Source organism: Lonchura striata, chromosome 4, assembly GCF_046129695.1.
Source record: "Lonchura striata isolate bLonStr1 chromosome 4, bLonStr1.mat, whole genome shotgun sequence".
In the NCBI taxonomy this organism is placed as follows: Eukaryota; Metazoa; Chordata; class Aves; order Passeriformes; family Estrildidae; genus Lonchura; species Lonchura striata.
This window is the reverse complement of record NC_134606.1, coordinates 65,279,386-65,297,498: the sequence shown is the minus strand read 5'-3', so window position 1 is coordinate 65,297,498 and position 18,113 is coordinate 65,279,386. Positions and strand designations below refer to the sequence as shown.

Sequence of the window (18,113 nt, the reverse complement as noted above, 5' to 3'; positions counted from 1 at the left end):
GAGTTTGCTTCAGAGTTAAAAATAGGAATCACTACTTCATTTTGTACTTTACAGTGCCAGAAGTATTATGTATTTGTCTGGTCTTCAGGCGCAAAAATGAAGTTGCAAAAATGACGAGAGAAGTTAAAGAAAACTGAGAATTCAGAGAAATACCATAGTTCCATATAAATGACAACCCTTGGATTTTGAGTGAAGGCAAATTTAGAACTAATACTAAGGCAAACATTTAAATCTAATGTTACTTTTCAACTATATGCCACACTTCAGCCTATCTTTCCCTGTTCCCTCCTGTTGAGGACACATCCTGTGACAAGTGGCATCCTGACCTAAGAGATATCACATGGGCTCACAGAGAGAAGCATGGACAACAACCTGTACAACAACCTGTACAACAGAGTTCCTCTCCTCCAGCTCCCCAAACCTGATTCCTGGAGCATTCCTGTGGGCAGCCTTAATGACAAGTGAGCATCCAGTTTATAAGTGAACATAGAAACAATGGTTTTATTTTCTCCCTAGATAAACCTGCTTTAATCATACTATGAAAAAGATACTGTTAATTGCAAGAGGCAAGACGTTGGTCACATCCAAGCAGAACTGCATTTATTCCACAACTGTTTAAAGTGCTGCATGTACAATGCAATATGTGGTAATATCTGCACCTGTACATGAAATAAAACATTAGACACATGAATATTTGATATTCACATACACTTAGATACAATTAAAATTCAAAAGACAGAGGGCAGGTATAGATTCCTTCAAAAGTTTCCTCCTTTATGCACCTCAAGCAATCCTGAAAAAACATTTAGAATATGTGTGAAATGACTGATTTTTATCACCCACAAGTATAATTTTGGGGAGAAGGATTCTATGAAGAATCCTCTAGAGAGTATCAGCAAGCTTCAGAGCTTCCAGTCACTGAAGTTGCTGAGGAATATGCAACTGAAGTTGCTCAGAGAGGCTGCAGCAATCTAATTTCCCTTTCCTTTGTCCCTTTCCCCCTTTGCAGGGAGCTTAATCTTCACACAAAAAAGCATCAAGCTTTTAATGAGCATCTGGAGTTATTGCACGAGCAACACAAATATGAGCCTTTGTTTCACTTTAGAAAGAGCACTTTTCTCTTTTCAAACCAACTATTAAGCCAGCATTGAGATGATGTCTATGCAATATCCCCAGAAACATTCCCTGAGGGGTTAGAAGCAAAATTCATAAACATCTGTTGACAGAAAGCTCACTCTTATTATCATGTATCTGGCTTTTTTATATACAAACAACTGAGAGGGAGCAAGGGCCTGTCTCACAGCTCTTTCTTTCCACATAGGAGGCTCCTGGGATTGTGGGCAGATAGAAAGTGTAGACGTATCTATCATTCATCGAGATAATATTCTGTCTGCACCAAAGGCAGTCACATTTATCTAAGAAGGCTGTTGAAATTCCGTAGTTTGGCAGGAACAATTTTCAAGTAAAAATGCAGTTTCCAATCAGTGTAAATAAAGTGGCTTTCTATGACTCTCCATGAGAAGAAATGAATCCACTTCATACTGTCATCCTTTACTATTTCCAGAATATTTTCCTGTAGCCTAGTACACTTTCCACTGACCTTTCATCTTCTTAAGCAGTCTATTTTCAATTTGCCTATGAACAACCTCACAAGTGCTCACTTTATAGCATGTGCCAGGTTAAAGGAGAAAATACAGCCTAGCAGCCTCTTAAGTAAGCATTCTTATAAACCCTCTGTGTCAAGTAAGGGACCAGGAGTAATATTTCTTGATACACTGAATACTAACACCCTAGTTTTCTAAGCAGGATACTTTTCCCCTGATCACAGGTTTCTGACTAGTTGTGGAGCAATGTGGATGGTAAGTTTGTGGTATGGAAGAATGAGAGAAACACAATCTCTGTCTCCCTCTTGTTACTGCTTCTTTAAGTCAAGGCAATGACAGGTAAGGTGGAAATCTGTAACAGGACTTGACCCCATTGAGACAAGGCAGTGCCACATTTACATCTTATACTTCTCCCAAACTTCAGAAGTCATCTGCAATGTTATGGAGCCCTGGCTCATGCAGTTAGGTGTGGCTAGTTAAAAATGACCATGGGTCACATTTCTATGCTGTGGCACTGGCAAGCAGACATGGACACTGAAAGACCTCCATGGAAAGGTAGGCTTTGGCATCAGTGAAAGCTGGGCAGTTCTCCTAGGAGAATTAAAAATTAATCTGTAAAATAATGCTCTTTTATTCATCCAACTGAAAAATATGTTATTATTTTCCATCTGATTGGAAATTATCATTAAAAAGCAGGACAGCTTCCTCATTTCAGGAAGCAGCAATGGATACTATTTTCTGTCACTACACCTAACTGTATGTCTTCCTTCTAAACACTGCCAGCCAGTGGAGTCCCAGAGGCTGTCTCTTTGTTTTTAAAGGATTCTCAGAATTTCTGAATTCACCACAGAGCTCCTCAGTCATTTCTTGTCCCTCCATATACACCACTGCAGTTGTGTGCTTTACTTGGGCCATGTATGACACAGCATCTGCTCTTCCCAGCGCTCTGAGATACTGTTATTTCCTTCATGTCAGTGGATATTCAGATATTTCCTTAAGGTTCTTTTGAGCTCTGTTCAGAGATAAAGGAAATATCTTAAGTAATGTGCATGATTAACACTCCCTCGTGCTGTGGCACATGGAATGGGTCACACACATGTTGGTTCTTCAGCCCCATGACTGATCACCACATCAGCATTCGTACACAGCTTATTGGAAATGCCATTTTATCTGTTCTTTGTAGCTCCAGCCCCATTAACCAGTCAGAAGTGTAGACCAGAGTCAGCTCCAAGCAGCAATATGCCCACCTTTTCTTGTATCACATGAAAACTTACTATGTGCCCCCCTGCAGGAAGGTTCTAGGCTAGCAGAAGTGCTGGTGAGAGGAGAAGATAATATCTTTCCAGAGACAATGTAAAACTCTCAAGTAAAACTCTCAAATTTCCAATTGAAAAATATTTTTGCTTTGGCAGTGATGCTTTCCTGCTGCCTGTGCACAGTGCACCAATATAAATAGCTCAATCCATACTGCCGCCAGTGACTCTGGGATGAGTCTTCATACTTCTGTGATGGTCATAAGGTAACACAGTCATGTGAAGTGAATGGAGCAGGATCAGCTTAAAGAGTTGTTTAAGGATTTAGATTTCAGGCAAAACCAAATTTCCAATTGCAAAATGTAACATTAGTATTTGATAATATTGAGGAAAAACCCCACAACAGGAAAGGAACATTGTGCATACAAAGCAACATATATTGAAGTTTTTTCCTTTACAGTTGAGTTTCACAGTAGATTAAGTGTTTTTTTTCAAATTTTATATCCATTTATTGTCTTTCCATCATGCTAATAACAATTGATTATTAAAACTCACATTATTTATCACCTCTACTGATGGAAATAACTGAAATCTATCCAAAATCTAATCATTCCATTCAGAAAAAATCACAATATTTCTGCAGAATTTATACTGCCTCAAGTTTGACAATGCCAATGACTCAGTTCAATTCAGAGAACAGTGGAAGATGCAATTAATTTTGAATCAAGATAATCTTACTAATTCAGCAGACAAAAATAAATACTGTTTAAACCAACCCACTTATGCAGTTTAATAGGTGAGGATCAAACACCTGGTAACTTTTTTTTTATCAGTTATGAAATACAGCAAAGCTATCTTCTTTTCAGAGATGCTAAATTTCAGTACTAAATTAAAATACAGCTTTAAAGTGCTGCTTTATCCAGAGCAAAATTTCTCTCTTTTACAAAAATGATTGTGTTATTTATATTTCTGAATGTTTCAACAGCTGAAAACAAACATTTGGGCTTTATTTCAAGGAAAGAATCACCATTCCAGCCCCTCAGGTTGTTGAGAAAACAAGAAAAAGTGAATTAAAGGCTCTAAAACCAGAGGACAAATAAAATGATGAGTTATTTATTGTTTAAATCTAATGACTACTTAATGCATGGGGCTAGAATGGGAAATAATTGCCCTTCTTCTAGAAGAAATGTATTCTTCTTCCTTTATTTTTGGTGTGGATAAAAATTACAGTTCAGGTGCAATACCATAGCTCATATAAGTTATTAATTATTTACAATAGAGATGAATATGCTGGCATCCTTTACGTTTATGAGAATACAGTGATGAATTCAAAGTATGAGCCTGGACTGAATAAAAATAGCTTGAGTATGTATGAAATAAAGTAACAGATCTATTATGAAGACATCTACCAAAATAATTGATTTATAAAATCTCAGCCATATAAATAATACATATCCTTGAAAGATATGCCAAGAATGTTAAAATTTAAAAGTTGTATTTAATTCTTTTACACTACCTCAGACACTCTTCTCTAAGAACAGAGTCTAAGGGCAAAGGGCTCTGTTTGGCTGAGGGTTAATTCACGTGTGTTTAAAATGGTTACAGCCTGAGGGCTGTAGAGGGGTGTTGCACGGGGTGGGGAAGAAAATAACATTTCCCTCAGAACAGTATAGGCTGCTTCATTCCTTAAATCTGCCCAACTAGCAAAACCAACCCAAGTAAGAACAAAGACTATTTTTCTGTCTGGTCAAGAAGATACTCCACATCTTCACTGTTATATGCATAAGCAGGCAGTCTCAGAGCAGCACACTGTACTTAGGACAATCCTTTAAATTTAGCTTCAAAATCTGCAATGCATCTGAAAAACACAGTTTTACAGTTTTGCACCCCTTTCCCCCCTGCAATGACATGTGACAAGGACGCTCAGGGCTTGAGCTTGTTTTTGCCGATTTGTAGGGTCTTGCATTGAACACGGACCAAGGGTTTCTGGCTACTTACCCACTCTTCCTCATCATACTCAGAATGATGGGGTATAGAGTCCTGCCTTTTAATCTGAGAAGGATGATCCTGGTGCTGTGCATCAGCCCCTTCTTCTACACTCTTTCTAGGCACAGCTGGGTTCTTGAGGACACAGCCAGGCCGGGCTGTGTACAGTGCTAAAAGGGCACTTCTGACCAGCTGGTCCTTGAATGTGTGCACAAATAATTCTGTCTAGAAAAAAAAAACAAACTAATGAAAAGGTTAGACCAAAGAACACAGTACTGCAGCAAAGGTGTATAACACTGAATTACTCTAAGGCAGAGCAGGAATTTGTTTCAGGCCTGACTGGGAGGCAGAAAACAAAGTAGGCCAACAAATAATGAGGAAAATTTCAAGGATTTAAGAGATATCATCACATTCTACAATCCCAGTGTTATAAGGATTAGCACAAGAGTACATTATCTGTCATAGAGATCATAATGTTTTCACATTTATTCAAATTCCAAATTTTGCCTCAGAGGCAAGCCTCAACAAGAACCAGTTCCAAGAGCAACCAACCACAGCACAATAATTTCTGAATAAGTGTTAGATAAAACACAATTAACCAGTTTAAACATCTCCCTAAATAAAACCCACCACACTATGTTGCTGAAATAGCAGTATCTGCAAAAGCAGTGTTTTCAGAGATAAATTACCGGTAGGTATCAACCTAGATATCCCGGTAGGCAACACCTGATTTCAAGCTTGATTTTATGTATATTTCAAAGAAAGGAAATTCTGAAGTGGTTTTCCCAGTTCTTCTGAAGATGGTATTCAATCTCTGTATCATTTTTTTATGTTGGCTCTTACAATTGGAATATTATCATACTTTTAAAATCCTTCAAACTCTCTGCATTATTCATCTCCCTTCCACCTCAACAAGAAAAGTAAAATGCTTTCTTTATATGGGCTTCACCATGTCCAGATTGTCACCATTGCGACAGCACTTCTTGTTGACACCAGTGTGTCAAACATGCCTATCTCCTTTGTCTCAAACACGGTGCCCTGTCTCCATTGGGAGACTTGGCTGATTCCCTCCATCAGCTGCCAAAACCTATGGAACAGGAGAACATGAGGTGCAAGGACACTACAGGGTGCAACAACAAACAAAGCCACAGGGACAGCTTGGAAGAGTCCCAATTTTGGTTCCTTCAACAACATTGAACAGGGTTCATCTGTCAGAGCAAGGAGAGAGGGCACACCCTGCTGCCATAGAACATCCCACACATCCCACCCAGAGCTCCCCTCCCCAAAGAGAGGTACTGGTTCACAGGGGATGATGAAAATTTATTTCACAGCACAATTACCTGAATTTATATATCCCAGGTAAGTGGAATTTTATTTATCCCAGATCAGTGGGATTTAGTTCACTTATTATTATCCCAGAACATAGTGGATTGTCATGTGCAGGCAGATTCAGGTGCTGAAGTGCCTTTGTGCACACAATCTTAATTAAGCAGGGATGTGGAAAGGTATGTAGATAAGAGTCAGAGGATCCAGCCTAAACCAGCAGGAAATGCTAAAAATAAGGGTAGCCCAGCCAAGCTCTATTCAGCCCTTATGTCCTGCTTATGGAAAAGCTGGAGAAAAAGTAGCAAAAAAAAAAACCCAAACCAAACAAGTGTCAAGTGTCAGCATCTCCCTGGAATTCCTGAGAAGACTCCTGTAAGTGTTTTCTCCCAGTTTCTGCACTTCTATTCTTATCCTATCCCTTTTTCATACTATCTGTTCATCTTTTGTATGCATCCACTACTACTCAACTTCTTTTTCTTGCCTTCCTGTCTCAATACCCTCTCAAAAGTTTATGGATATTTAAGACAAAAAGGCTCTAAAAAATTGATGGTTTTCTTAAGGCTCCAGCTGCTGGGTTAGGTACTTGAATGAGAAGTTTCTGCTTTTTCCCATTTTCATTATGTTTAGGAAAAAATATTTTCTGAATAGTTTCAAATGGAAAGGCTGAAAATATTACTGCAAATAAGTATCTACAGTTCTAAAAATAAGAACCTCAGGAATATCTAAGAAAAATTATTGATTTTTTTTAAACCAAAATCAGACCTGACTTGGAATTCTTTAGATTTGGCAACACTACTCATCTCCCTGGCAATATTACCAGACCCATTCCTTCTCCTCCTCACCAATTTGGTGCCTGAGGGAAAGGGTGTTTTTAACAGTTTTCTTTTATGCAGCTGCTCAGGACTGTCTCCTTGTAGTCCTGAATTGCTCTGCAGGACAATTTCAATTTTCTACATTTCCAACCTCCAGATGGTGCATGCTTGGAGAATGAATTAGTCTTTGGGGAATAGTACTATCAAACCCTACCATTCTTTGCCTTACCATGGCACAATGAGATTTGAGGGGTTGTGTGGTAAGAGTAAAGCTCCTCTTCTTCAAGACTCTTACAGTTCACTCCTACCAAGAGAGTTGAAACTCCATTACTTGCCTATCCTTAAAAACAGCAATATCATGGTTTTGCTGAAGTTTCATACCTATCTTCCCCACAATGTCTGTTTGAGATCATTTCAGGTCTCTGGTTCAGCATGGCAGACTCAAAAAAAGTTTACATTTCAGAAAATTAAGAGTATTGGATAACTTGATCTAAAGAATGTCCACTATGGCTGTGGTATTCACATGCCATCTGAACAGAGAGAGACATAGCTTTCTCAGGATTTCTCCTGAGAGAAGATGTGAGAGAAGCAGAGGAAAGAAAATCAAAACAATTCTTATCTCATTTGGTGCGCCTGTGTTTGTGCATATGTGAAATGTGTTATGGAGATTGTTTACCCAAGGGGATTGCTTGATTGGATTCTGGTGATGATCTTTTGGATTGATTGACCAATTAGGTCACAGCTGTGTTGGGACTTGGCCGAGAGAGCCACAGGTTTTCTAGTTAGTGATATAGTTATTATTAGTGTAATATAGTTTTAGTATATTATAGTAAAAGAAAGTAATTAATTAGCCTTCTGAAATCACTGAAGTCATAGCACATCATTCTTCCTGCTGGTTGGACACCACGTTTACTATATATGACTGCGATGTTTAAGTAATATAATTAAATAGAAATATTTTATAGGGAAATTTAGTTTTTATAGAAAATCAGTACAGAAGTGAGACTCCATTCTTTCTTTCAGAAACTAAAATGATCTTGTAATTAAATTCCATTCAGGGAACCCATTGGTTTAACAGCAGTCTACATTTTAACCTCACTTTCTAACAGCTCAGTACAGCTAAATTTGCAGAACACCACTATTTATGAAATTGCACCGAAATCACAGAAAACCAATCTATACAAAGAAGTAAAAACTGCAAATTCTTTTAGATACTCTACTAAAGAATATTTCTGCGAACAAAGGCATAACTGGAAAATGAATTTATCAAGCCTTCTGCAAGCTGCAAATGCTGATAGCTAAATGTGGATAGCTAAAGGCTTCCTTAATCAATTAACGAAAAGTAACAATAAAAGGTTAGTCTCAGGAAAATACTACAGTAAATTGTAAATTATATATAGAGATGTAAAGCCATGCCTACCTAATATGAGAAAATAAGCTCCATTTAAGAAGCAGCAGTGGAATGATTTGATTTAATTTTCCACTTTCAATCCATGCAGCCAGTCCTTCCATTTTCAACATGAAGACTTAAATGTAATTGACATTATTGAAAACTCAGATTTACTCACTGCTACCTAATAATTATAGAAAGAATTATTACATATATCAAGTGATATGTTTTTTAATAAATGTGCAGAATTTAATCACCAGGCAAATAATTTTTATGACTTCTTCAAACAGCTGTTTAATTTCTGAATTCCTATCAAGTTAAAACATAAGAGCATTTATTTTTTACATATAAAAAGTGTAGGAAAGATGGAATAGCAGAAGCACTATATATGCCTCAGGAATACAAGTAGGTATAATGTAATTATATTCAGCAGAGTATGTGCTACTCTGCTTAAATATAAGCAGGAGCACTTTGGTAGTCTTGGTTCTCCAGTACTGTACCAGACTATACAGACAGAATATTGTAAGACAGCAATAAAAGGCTTTTGAATTAACTATGAGGGATCTAATTTCAGTATTGTGTGAGTTCACTGAGTTTAGTGCTTTGAAATTATATTTCCCTTTCCTGAAGTTGTTTCTCGGTCTTTCCTCCCCATCTCTCTTCCCCTCTTTACAAGCAGCTGTCCCACCACACTTGCATCCTCAGAAATCCACCCTATTTTTCTATTCATCTTTCCTAAGAGTAAATTTGGTAATAGACAGGGAAGCAGGTATTGAACCACTCCTGCAGCAGTTGTTAAGACAACTGCATTTATCTCTTCCAAGCAAAAGGTGAAGGCTAGACAGACATCCACGGAGTCTGTCTGGGGTGAGACTCCTTCTTCTGGGAACCTGAGCTCATGTACTAACAGCAATTTAATCCTGGTCCTGAAAAGTTGATATGAACGTACACAACTAAGTCACTAGCTATAAATGTAAAATACCTAGGACTTTTACAAACTGAATGAATTCTCTTTTTTGACCCTTTTCTATAGCCAGAGTCTCCAGCAGGCCACAGTTCAAGCAGTGCTTTAGTACTATGGCATCCTGCAGCCCCTCTGAAATTATCCCTTCCTCCTGTCAGGTGCAAATGGCCAGAGGAAACACACATTCCTTAGCAACCACCCTTTGGATCTTCAGAACAGACACTTCTTTGTCTGATTTGCTTTACCTGTGCATACAGATTTCTTTGAACTAACCTCAACAGAGCAGCTTCCCTTGTTCTATGCACAGCTAAAAATGCCCTCATACATGCAAAGGTACATTATAACTGCTACAACCCTCCTCCTTAAATTCCTCTGTTTGATTTCTAGGTTGAATTCTGCTTTCTTCCATTATCCCTGATATTCACAGTGACTCCAGCGTTCTCAGAGTTACTGTGGACTTACACATCTGCAACTGAGAGCAATGTTTTCCTCCCCCACAGCTCCTCTGCAATGCCTTCACAGCAAGTGGCCGAGCTCAATATTCAGATTTGAAACTCTGTTATTGAATGAGGAACTGCTGGGGTAATGGTGCTCAACAGACCAAAAAGGCTGTCACTTCTCAATAGCTGAAGATATATTGAAATGGTTATTGATCGTGTTATTAAGCCACACTAGGATTACATTAGTGAAGGGGTGGCCCATGCAGAAATGGAAAACTCTTCACAACCTCTCTGGTCGCAGCTATAGCGCTTCATATTTTTATAGGATAACATATGCTGGGAAGTACTACAGGCTTCAGCTAATCTCCATTATCAGTCTGTGAGACCGGTGGGAAATATTATCTTCTCTAATTTAGAATGAAAGGAACTAAAATGTAGAAGAGCCTACAGCTACAGATGGATATAAAAGGAGAAAGAGAATTAAAATTTGAGATCTTCTAGAGCAAATTTCCCAGCTTCTCCTTCTAGGATGCATCACCATTTCTGATCATGCTGTTATTCTAAACCTTATACACCAACCTGGCTTGAACCACCTCCCATAAGCAACAGCTTGAAATATAATAGAAAGATAGTGAAAATTATTTATAATAATTATTTATTTTTGATATTTTGAATAAACTCCAGTATGTGGCCACTGGAGGATAAAGAAGATATATGAAATTAAATTAATTACAATTTTAAATAAAGGCAATCTTTATAGATTTCAATAATTTTCTACATGGAAAGCCTACAGAAATGCTAAATAACATTATTTTTGTAATAACAACATTTTGATACTTATTTTAGCTGAGCTTATTTAACATTTCCTGATGCTGTAAAAGTCAATTTAAGCAGCAACCCCCCTTCCTTCCCAGCAGTTAGAGAGACTTGCTTATTTCATTTTCTATTGCAGTGAGGATTTGAATCTTACTTTTTCTGAAAGCATCTTTAAAGAATTCTTCAAGCTGTCTGGAGAACGTTGGCTTGCAGAACTAAGCAGCAGGTCTGCATGGCTTGATATGAGAGGTTGCAGATGACTGATGTTGCTGAGAACTTCTTTTGCCTTGGCTGTGTTTTCAGGTGAATAGTAAATACACTGGTATCCAGTACTGTGATAACAGAGAGTCACATAATGTCAAATTTCAACATTAATTTCTGACATTTTTAGCAATGTTTATGGTGCTAAAAATCTTACCACTACTTTTGCAAAAAAAAAAAAAAGCCATATGCCTGAACTTCATGGACACCATTGAAATGCACCTGCCTTTAAGAGTAAAAACAAACCTTTCCTTGAACAGGAGCATAAAACAGACTGCCCACCACCACATGCTCCAAGTAATACAATACAAAATTCCTTTGAGTGACTGATCTGAACATCAAACCCCCATATTTTTATGTGTTTCTTTTAAACACTGTAATTCTAGAAGTAGAAAGTATTCGACAAAGTCAGGAAATAATATCAAAGAGCATAATGCACCTCATTTTTCCAACTGAACTCCCCGACAGAGTATTAACTGCCTCACTAAGTCTTTCAAAATGGGCCATTAATGTTTAATTGATCAGTGGCCCATACTGTGTTTTGATTAGCCTCAGTGATGTCCAGGAAGTGATGACAAACCAGAGTTATCACCAATTAAAAAACAGGCGCCTGATTTGCGAGAAGAGACACAGCAACGGGGTGTGGAAGTTAATTACTTCAAAACCACACAAATGCACGCTGCAAACTTCCTACTTTCAACTGTTCAAACTACTGCAATTCTTTTGCAGGACTTCTATCCTTCTTTCATCTTTCCCCCCTTTCAAATTATGCAATATGCTCTTATACCATTTGTCCCAAACACCATTTCACACAGCATCTACACACCTGCTACCTCTTGCCTGTAGTGCACAGCTCCTCACCTGAACCTCCTGTACATAACTCTTCCTTTTATAAAGCCCTGCTTCAGTCTTTCAGAGGAACTAAGCAAAAAAAAGAAACCAAGTACCTCCTAGTACATCACCCATGCCAGAGGAATGTACGTATTACTCCCATCTGGTACTGTTTGTATCTCCCTTCTCTCCTCTTATGTCTTTTTTTATAAGTACTTCAGCCCCTTCACCGCTTTCACCACTAATTTCTTTCTTAATTTTGCATACCAAGACTCAATACTGACACTTGTTCAATCCTCTGAACTTCATGCATTCAATTTCATTTCAGTCATTCTCCAGATCTCTTCACTCCCCCCACTTCCCCTTCGTGTCATTTATTGAGTGACTTCCAATTTCTTCTTATTAGTTTTCTACAAATTAAAAATTAAATCTTGTTCAGTCCCAATTCAGCATTTTCTATGACTCTGGCAAATAAGGACAGCTTCCAAGCAGTTTTAAAATTAAGGCTCTTGCTTATACATTTTGCTGAGTTGCAGTCCCAGTATCCAATTCTATTTTTCTATTCCCCAATACCCATTCTATTTTTCTGTCTTTCACCAATTTCTTCATTCCTAGATACAATTCTTTGCAGAGGCAGACAGGATGAATGACATCTAAGTGAACAAAGCTCAGCCATGCTATCAGCCACATCTAAATTATGATGTACCCCCAACTTACATGATCTACTCATGTCTACTAGACTCATGTCTAGTAAAAATCATAATTATGAATATTTCAGCAAAATGAATAATATAATCTGTCTCTCCTAATGAATTAGGAAAAAAAAAAAAACAAAACCAAATATCTGCCCTCTGAGTAATAAGGAAACTGCCACAGTTCTACCTTTGAAGTGGATACACTGTTAGTGAGATGAACTTCCAGAGTCAGACCTAGCACTACATTCACTGGAACACTCAAGCTGCCAGGCTCAGTAGATATGGCAGAGACAAACAGTAAGAGTCTATGTTAATTGCAGTGAAGACATAATCTTAAAAGTCTTGATCCTTCTCTAATTCCCCATCAGGCTTTTCCCTCCCTTTATCAAACAGTCTTTTTTTGCAGGCTGAATCTGGCTAACACTGTTATCACCATGCACACACTCCTTTCTGGGATTTCCCTCAGTCTTTAAATCCCAGATAATTTTCACTGATCTCCCACAGCTCTAGGCTTCACTGAGTATTGCAGCAGAAAAGCTACAGACACCACTGTAAGAAAGAGGGCAGAAGTGACACTAGAGGTGTGGGCAGTTCTAATTGCAATTAAATAAATCATAGCTTTTAAGTAAAGGAATTGTGAAGAGAGAGTGACTCTTCAGAATGAAGTGTATTACCAGACTGGTAATTATGTGGATAATTTAAACATTTCCAGAACCCTAGAAAGCATGACACAACTTCAAATATCTAGTTTCTCTAATAATTTGAGGGCAACTTCTTCCATCCCCCTGGAAGAATGCATAATTATTTTTCAGAAACAACACGTTTGGGAGTATTTGAAGTTTCTAACTTTTCTTCACACTGTTGCATCTATGACTGCCGAGGTCTTCTGTGGCCTTACCCTTAATGAAAAGACATTACTACTTACAAATCAGTGACATTCCCTCATCTACAACTTTTAAAGCTTATTGCTGCATACAGCTCTGTAGATGCTATTAGGTAGAAGAGGCAGCTGCCTCTTACAGAGGAACTTGTCACATGTGTCCCAGGGCACAAACTAGATGAAACATTTGCATTAGGGTAAATGCCACATGGGTGGGTCCAGTGCAGAATATCAGCATCACAATGAAAATTTATTACATAAATTATGACTCATGTACCTTTTGAAAAACTGTATAATAATGCCTTCTGGGTTAAGTTTCAAAGCTTTCACTAAGCATATAAAACCACACTTGATACTTGATAATTTCCATATATTGGCACCATCATTAACTATGAACGCATGACTGTCAGCAGCCATTTCAGTTTTAAAATTGCTTTAAGGACATTCTTGTGTAATTTGATGTCTTGGAGATGGTTTATATCCCATATCCATTTTTTATTTTGTTTTTATTTTGTATGTAGAATAGTCACTGCCTCCACTGGCTCTGGGAGTATCTTAATGGGTGAGGGACAGCCCGGGATCCTGCAGGGCTTGGGGGCCAGGGGCTGCTCTTCCTTCTGGTGGGGTTTGACACAGCTGCCAGGCTGCACCCTGCCTCTGACAGGATGTCTTGTTGCCCTGTGGTGTTTGTTTATTTTCTTTTTCCTTCGGCACTGTGACTGGGGTTTGCCAGCTTGCTTTGCTGCTGCTCTGCTTGCTTGGGAGCCCAGCGCTGCACCAAGAGCCGGGAGCCTTCCCCACGGGGCTGTTCCCTTGTGCCAGTGCCCCATCCCGGGACCAACTATCCAAGGCAGGAGGCACTGCCTAACCTGTTTTCTGGCACTGCTTTGGGACTTTTTTGCTACATTTTAATGTTATTCCTTTTGTGTTATTCCTTTTTTCCATATCTTTGCCTAAAAGCCCTGTAATTTCAAAGTTAAAATAATTTGAAAAGAAGGGGGTCATATTTTCCATTCCAAGGGAGGTTCCCACCTTCCTTGGCAGACACCTGTCTTTCAAATCAAAACATTTGAATTAATATTAAATTGGCTACATTTTAATTCCAGATTAACAGAGGGGTTTTTTCTGCCTGAGAATAAATACTGCAATATGGTAAATATCTAATTTATAATGAAGCTCGGAGTTACTCCACTCCTGCTGTTGACTGCGTAATTTGTGTCACTGAGTTAAATCGTGACCATCTGGGACTAGCTTCCAGCAATGAACATTTGACCTCACATTTTTCACAGCCAAACCTACAGGTATTAGCATCAAGAATATAGTTAAAGCAAGTACATCTACCCCTAGATAACTTGAATTTTATGTACATTACTGAAGATAACAATTCAGTGGTTTACTTACGGGTCATATGTATTCTGTCTAAAGAGGGAACTTACAATCAAAAATAAATTGCTACATAAAAAACTATGGATGATTCATTATCTCAGGAAATAAAACTAAACCAGATTATCAGAGCTGAGGTTATGGAAACAGGCTTGAAAAAAGCTGGAAGTTTGAATTACTTTGGTATTTTTATTTCTTTAAGATTTCCTTGTCACCTTGGAAATTCTAACATTGAATATGAGGAAAATAGAATGATGATGTTAGTTCTGTCTATGATGACCGAATACCCACAAATCCTTATCTTAAGCAAATAGCTAAGGCTGTATGCACTGCACATTTCCTGCTGCTTCTCTGTTTTTCTTCATTCCTAACTCAATGAAGTCCAATTTCTCTTCCTCACACACATATACATGCAAAAAATAGGGTAAAGTGAGCAAAGAATAACATGAAAAGTGTTAGGCATGGCAGGCATTTCCTTTGAGAAGAAAGATTACAATTAGATCAAACACAGATCTCTGGGACTTTTTGTGAAATGGTACCATTTCTGATTCCTCAGAGAATGAAAATGGGTTGAAGGTTAAAAATTCATGCAAGAGGAACATAGAATATTGCAACATTAATAAAATCTCTGGTCACCAAACAGTTATTTTACTGAATGAGCACACCTCATATCTTTACTAAAAATCTAGGCCTCAAAGAGAAATACAAAACAGAACAGAACTGTTAAAACTCAAATTAAATTATTAAATTATTATAGCTTTGGGGAAAAAAATAACAGAAAATATTTTTCAGTAGTGTTCTGGTTTTAACAACTTGCAAATTTAAAGCAGGATTATTTCTAAACAGCTTGCTAGAAATTATGTAAAAATCCACAGTGAATCACATCACCTAATGCAGCTTGTACACACCTCTTTTTCTTGATGTTTAAAGTTGGAGCATTAAAAATTTGCAGTCACAAGTCTATGTGTTTTGGTTAAAACAGATATTATTAAATTAGATTTAAATAAGAAAAAAAGCCCTCTGTATATCTTGAAAGTGATTTATCAACACTCCAAGCAGTGAGGCACTATATGGGTATAACTTAAAGAACGTCTGATTTAAATGTTTCTGCACAGCTGAGCTCTAAAAACAATAATTTGTTGTGCTATCTAGACTGATGAGAAGACAAGCCCTTCCATTTGCTGGAATAAGAAATAATCTATACTATTAAGCCAAAAGAGACTGTATCTGAACAACTACCTTTTTATTTTATACAGATACAGGAAAGGAAAAAATTAAAAGAACATATCAATACAGAATAATGAAAAATACTCTAAAATAAATGTATATCATACATAAGTAATTAATATTCTGCAATTGTTTGCCATACTTTAATCATCCTATTTCATGTATTTTAATGAAAATGCTATCATGCCTAAACAAAATTTTTAAAAAGTATCAATTGTTCTTGTGTTATGAAATTCACTACCTGCTACTAAAGGGACAGACATAGTAGAGCCATGGCCCATAGACTTGACTGATGTTTATAGTGGAAGGGCCTTTGATGTGTCTTTTTGATACAGATGAGGAATAGTATGCAATGGAATGGGCTTCAGATCACATACCAGAAAGTTATATATTTTTCACCTAAAAGAAAAGCCTTTCTTGCTCTTATTTCAGACTTTTTTTTTAAATGTGCCTTTTAAAAAAAATGGATATGACAGTCTTGATGGTAATAAATGAGAAGAATTGCAATAACACTGCATTTTTTTGTAAATATTATTATACAGGGCTTTCCCTTTGTATCTGCACAGATGCATATTCTGAGTAATAGAAAACATGCCAGAACTATCTTCAGATACACATTCTCAACATTCTGCTGTTTGATAAACTTTCACAAAACATATGTCTCAAGTCTTTTTTTGTTTTGCAATTGCAAAAGCTACAGATAACTGTTCCTCTTTGTCTGTTAATTACACAAATCTAAGATTGAGCAAGAAATATTTTGTGATACGCTGACACTGCTGAATATTTTGATAAATTGTTCTATTAGATTCTGTGCTTTCAGACCTAACTCTGAAAGTGAAGGTTTGTTTTGCCTTCTTATCAGCCAGTTCACCTCCCCCCATGGTCTGCTGTCTAGAAGAGGCTGGTGCTGGCTGGCTTGCTTTGCTTGCTTGGCTTGCTTGCTTTGCTTGCTTGCTTGGCTTGCTTCTGCTTTTGCCTTTGCTTCCTAGGTAGTTTAGCTAAGCACTCCAATTCTTTCCCTGGACTGTTTCCTTTCATTTCCTTTCCTTTTCCTGAATACCATCCAACCTACTCCGGACTGGGACCTGGAAACACTGAGGAACACCCAGAGCCTGTCCTCTGTGATCTGCAGCAGCCATTCCCAGTGCCCAGAGCAAACCCCAGCGTCCAGACCCGGGCGACCACTCCCAGGAAAGACTTTCTGGATTTGTTCATCTCTTCAGAGTGGTGAAAGAGTTTTGTTGTCATCTGGTGTTGTTAATTTTCTTTTTGATGCTAGGGAGTTCTTTGTTCCTTAAATAAACAAGTTCTTTTCCACTTCTCTCAGAGAAAACTTTTTCCAAAACCAGGTGGGTGGGGGGGGGGGCGTGGGGGGGGTTGTTTTCTGAGGGCCCCTTCCAGAGGGTTTTCCCCAAATCTGCCCTAAACTAGGACACAGGAGAACCCAGAAACATAAAGGAAACTGTCAAAGTAAACTTCTTGTATCCTGTCCTTAAAAATTGCCAAAACACAGGTGTTTTTGAGGGATGCAGGAATATCTAAGCAGCAGGGCAAATGTAAGGTGATGTGCAGGCTTTTGACATAGGTCTGAAATGCCTTGATAGAGCCTGCACAAAGCTCTCACTCATCATCTCCTCCCCCCTCTTACCAGCAACTAAGAAACATGGGCACTGTCTAGTGATGCCTAAGAGATATTGCAATGTGTGTTCTTCCAGGAAGACATTCTCTTCCCTATAAGGCATTTTCTCTTTTCTCCAATGAAGAGAATTCACAGAGAATAATCTGTCTCACAGCTATCCTCCATTTTGGGAAGTCACACTCTGCCAGCATGGATATGCTGCAGGACTGAGCTAGTAATAAATGGTTCATTTTCTGAAAGCTGAGCACTGTGAGAACCATAATGTTCTTTATATCCTATGACTTTAAAGAATTATGTCTATTATATTATTTATATCCTGCAGTTTCAGTTATAAATTATTATGATAAAAACCCACAAACCACTATCGCAACTATATTAATCAGATAGTAAAGGAGCAGATACTTTAAGAAATATCTTTAGACATTTTCTTTAGTGGAAAACCCATACTTTGCAGGCCTCCATATGATGGGGATAAGGCTGCCCATACCAGTTTGCTGACAGCAGAATATAAACACAGAGTTCATTGATGTGTCTTATGTGATCAACATGATGTACATGTTTCATTGGCAGGTTTCAGCATCAGAGGTAATGAAAGACTTTTGAAGA

The 18,113-nt window shown here is 37.9% G+C and overlaps 1 protein-coding gene across 1 annotated transcript in view; it reads right to left on the bottom strand.

The window, feature by feature from the left end:
* The window catches only part of INPP4B (inositol polyphosphate-4-phosphatase type II B), a 290,218-nt gene that overhangs the window by 57,399 nt on the left and 214,706 nt on the right, over positions 1–18,113 (bottom strand). Inside the window, exons 14-15 of the mRNA XM_031504683.2 lie at positions 10,746–10,923; positions 4,856–5,068 (exon numbers count right to left, since the gene is read on the bottom strand). Of these exons, the coding sequence (XP_031360543.1) occupies positions 4,856–5,068; positions 10,746–10,923 (391 nt within the window). The remainder of the gene's footprint in view (positions 1–4,855; positions 5,069–10,745; positions 10,924–18,113) is intronic.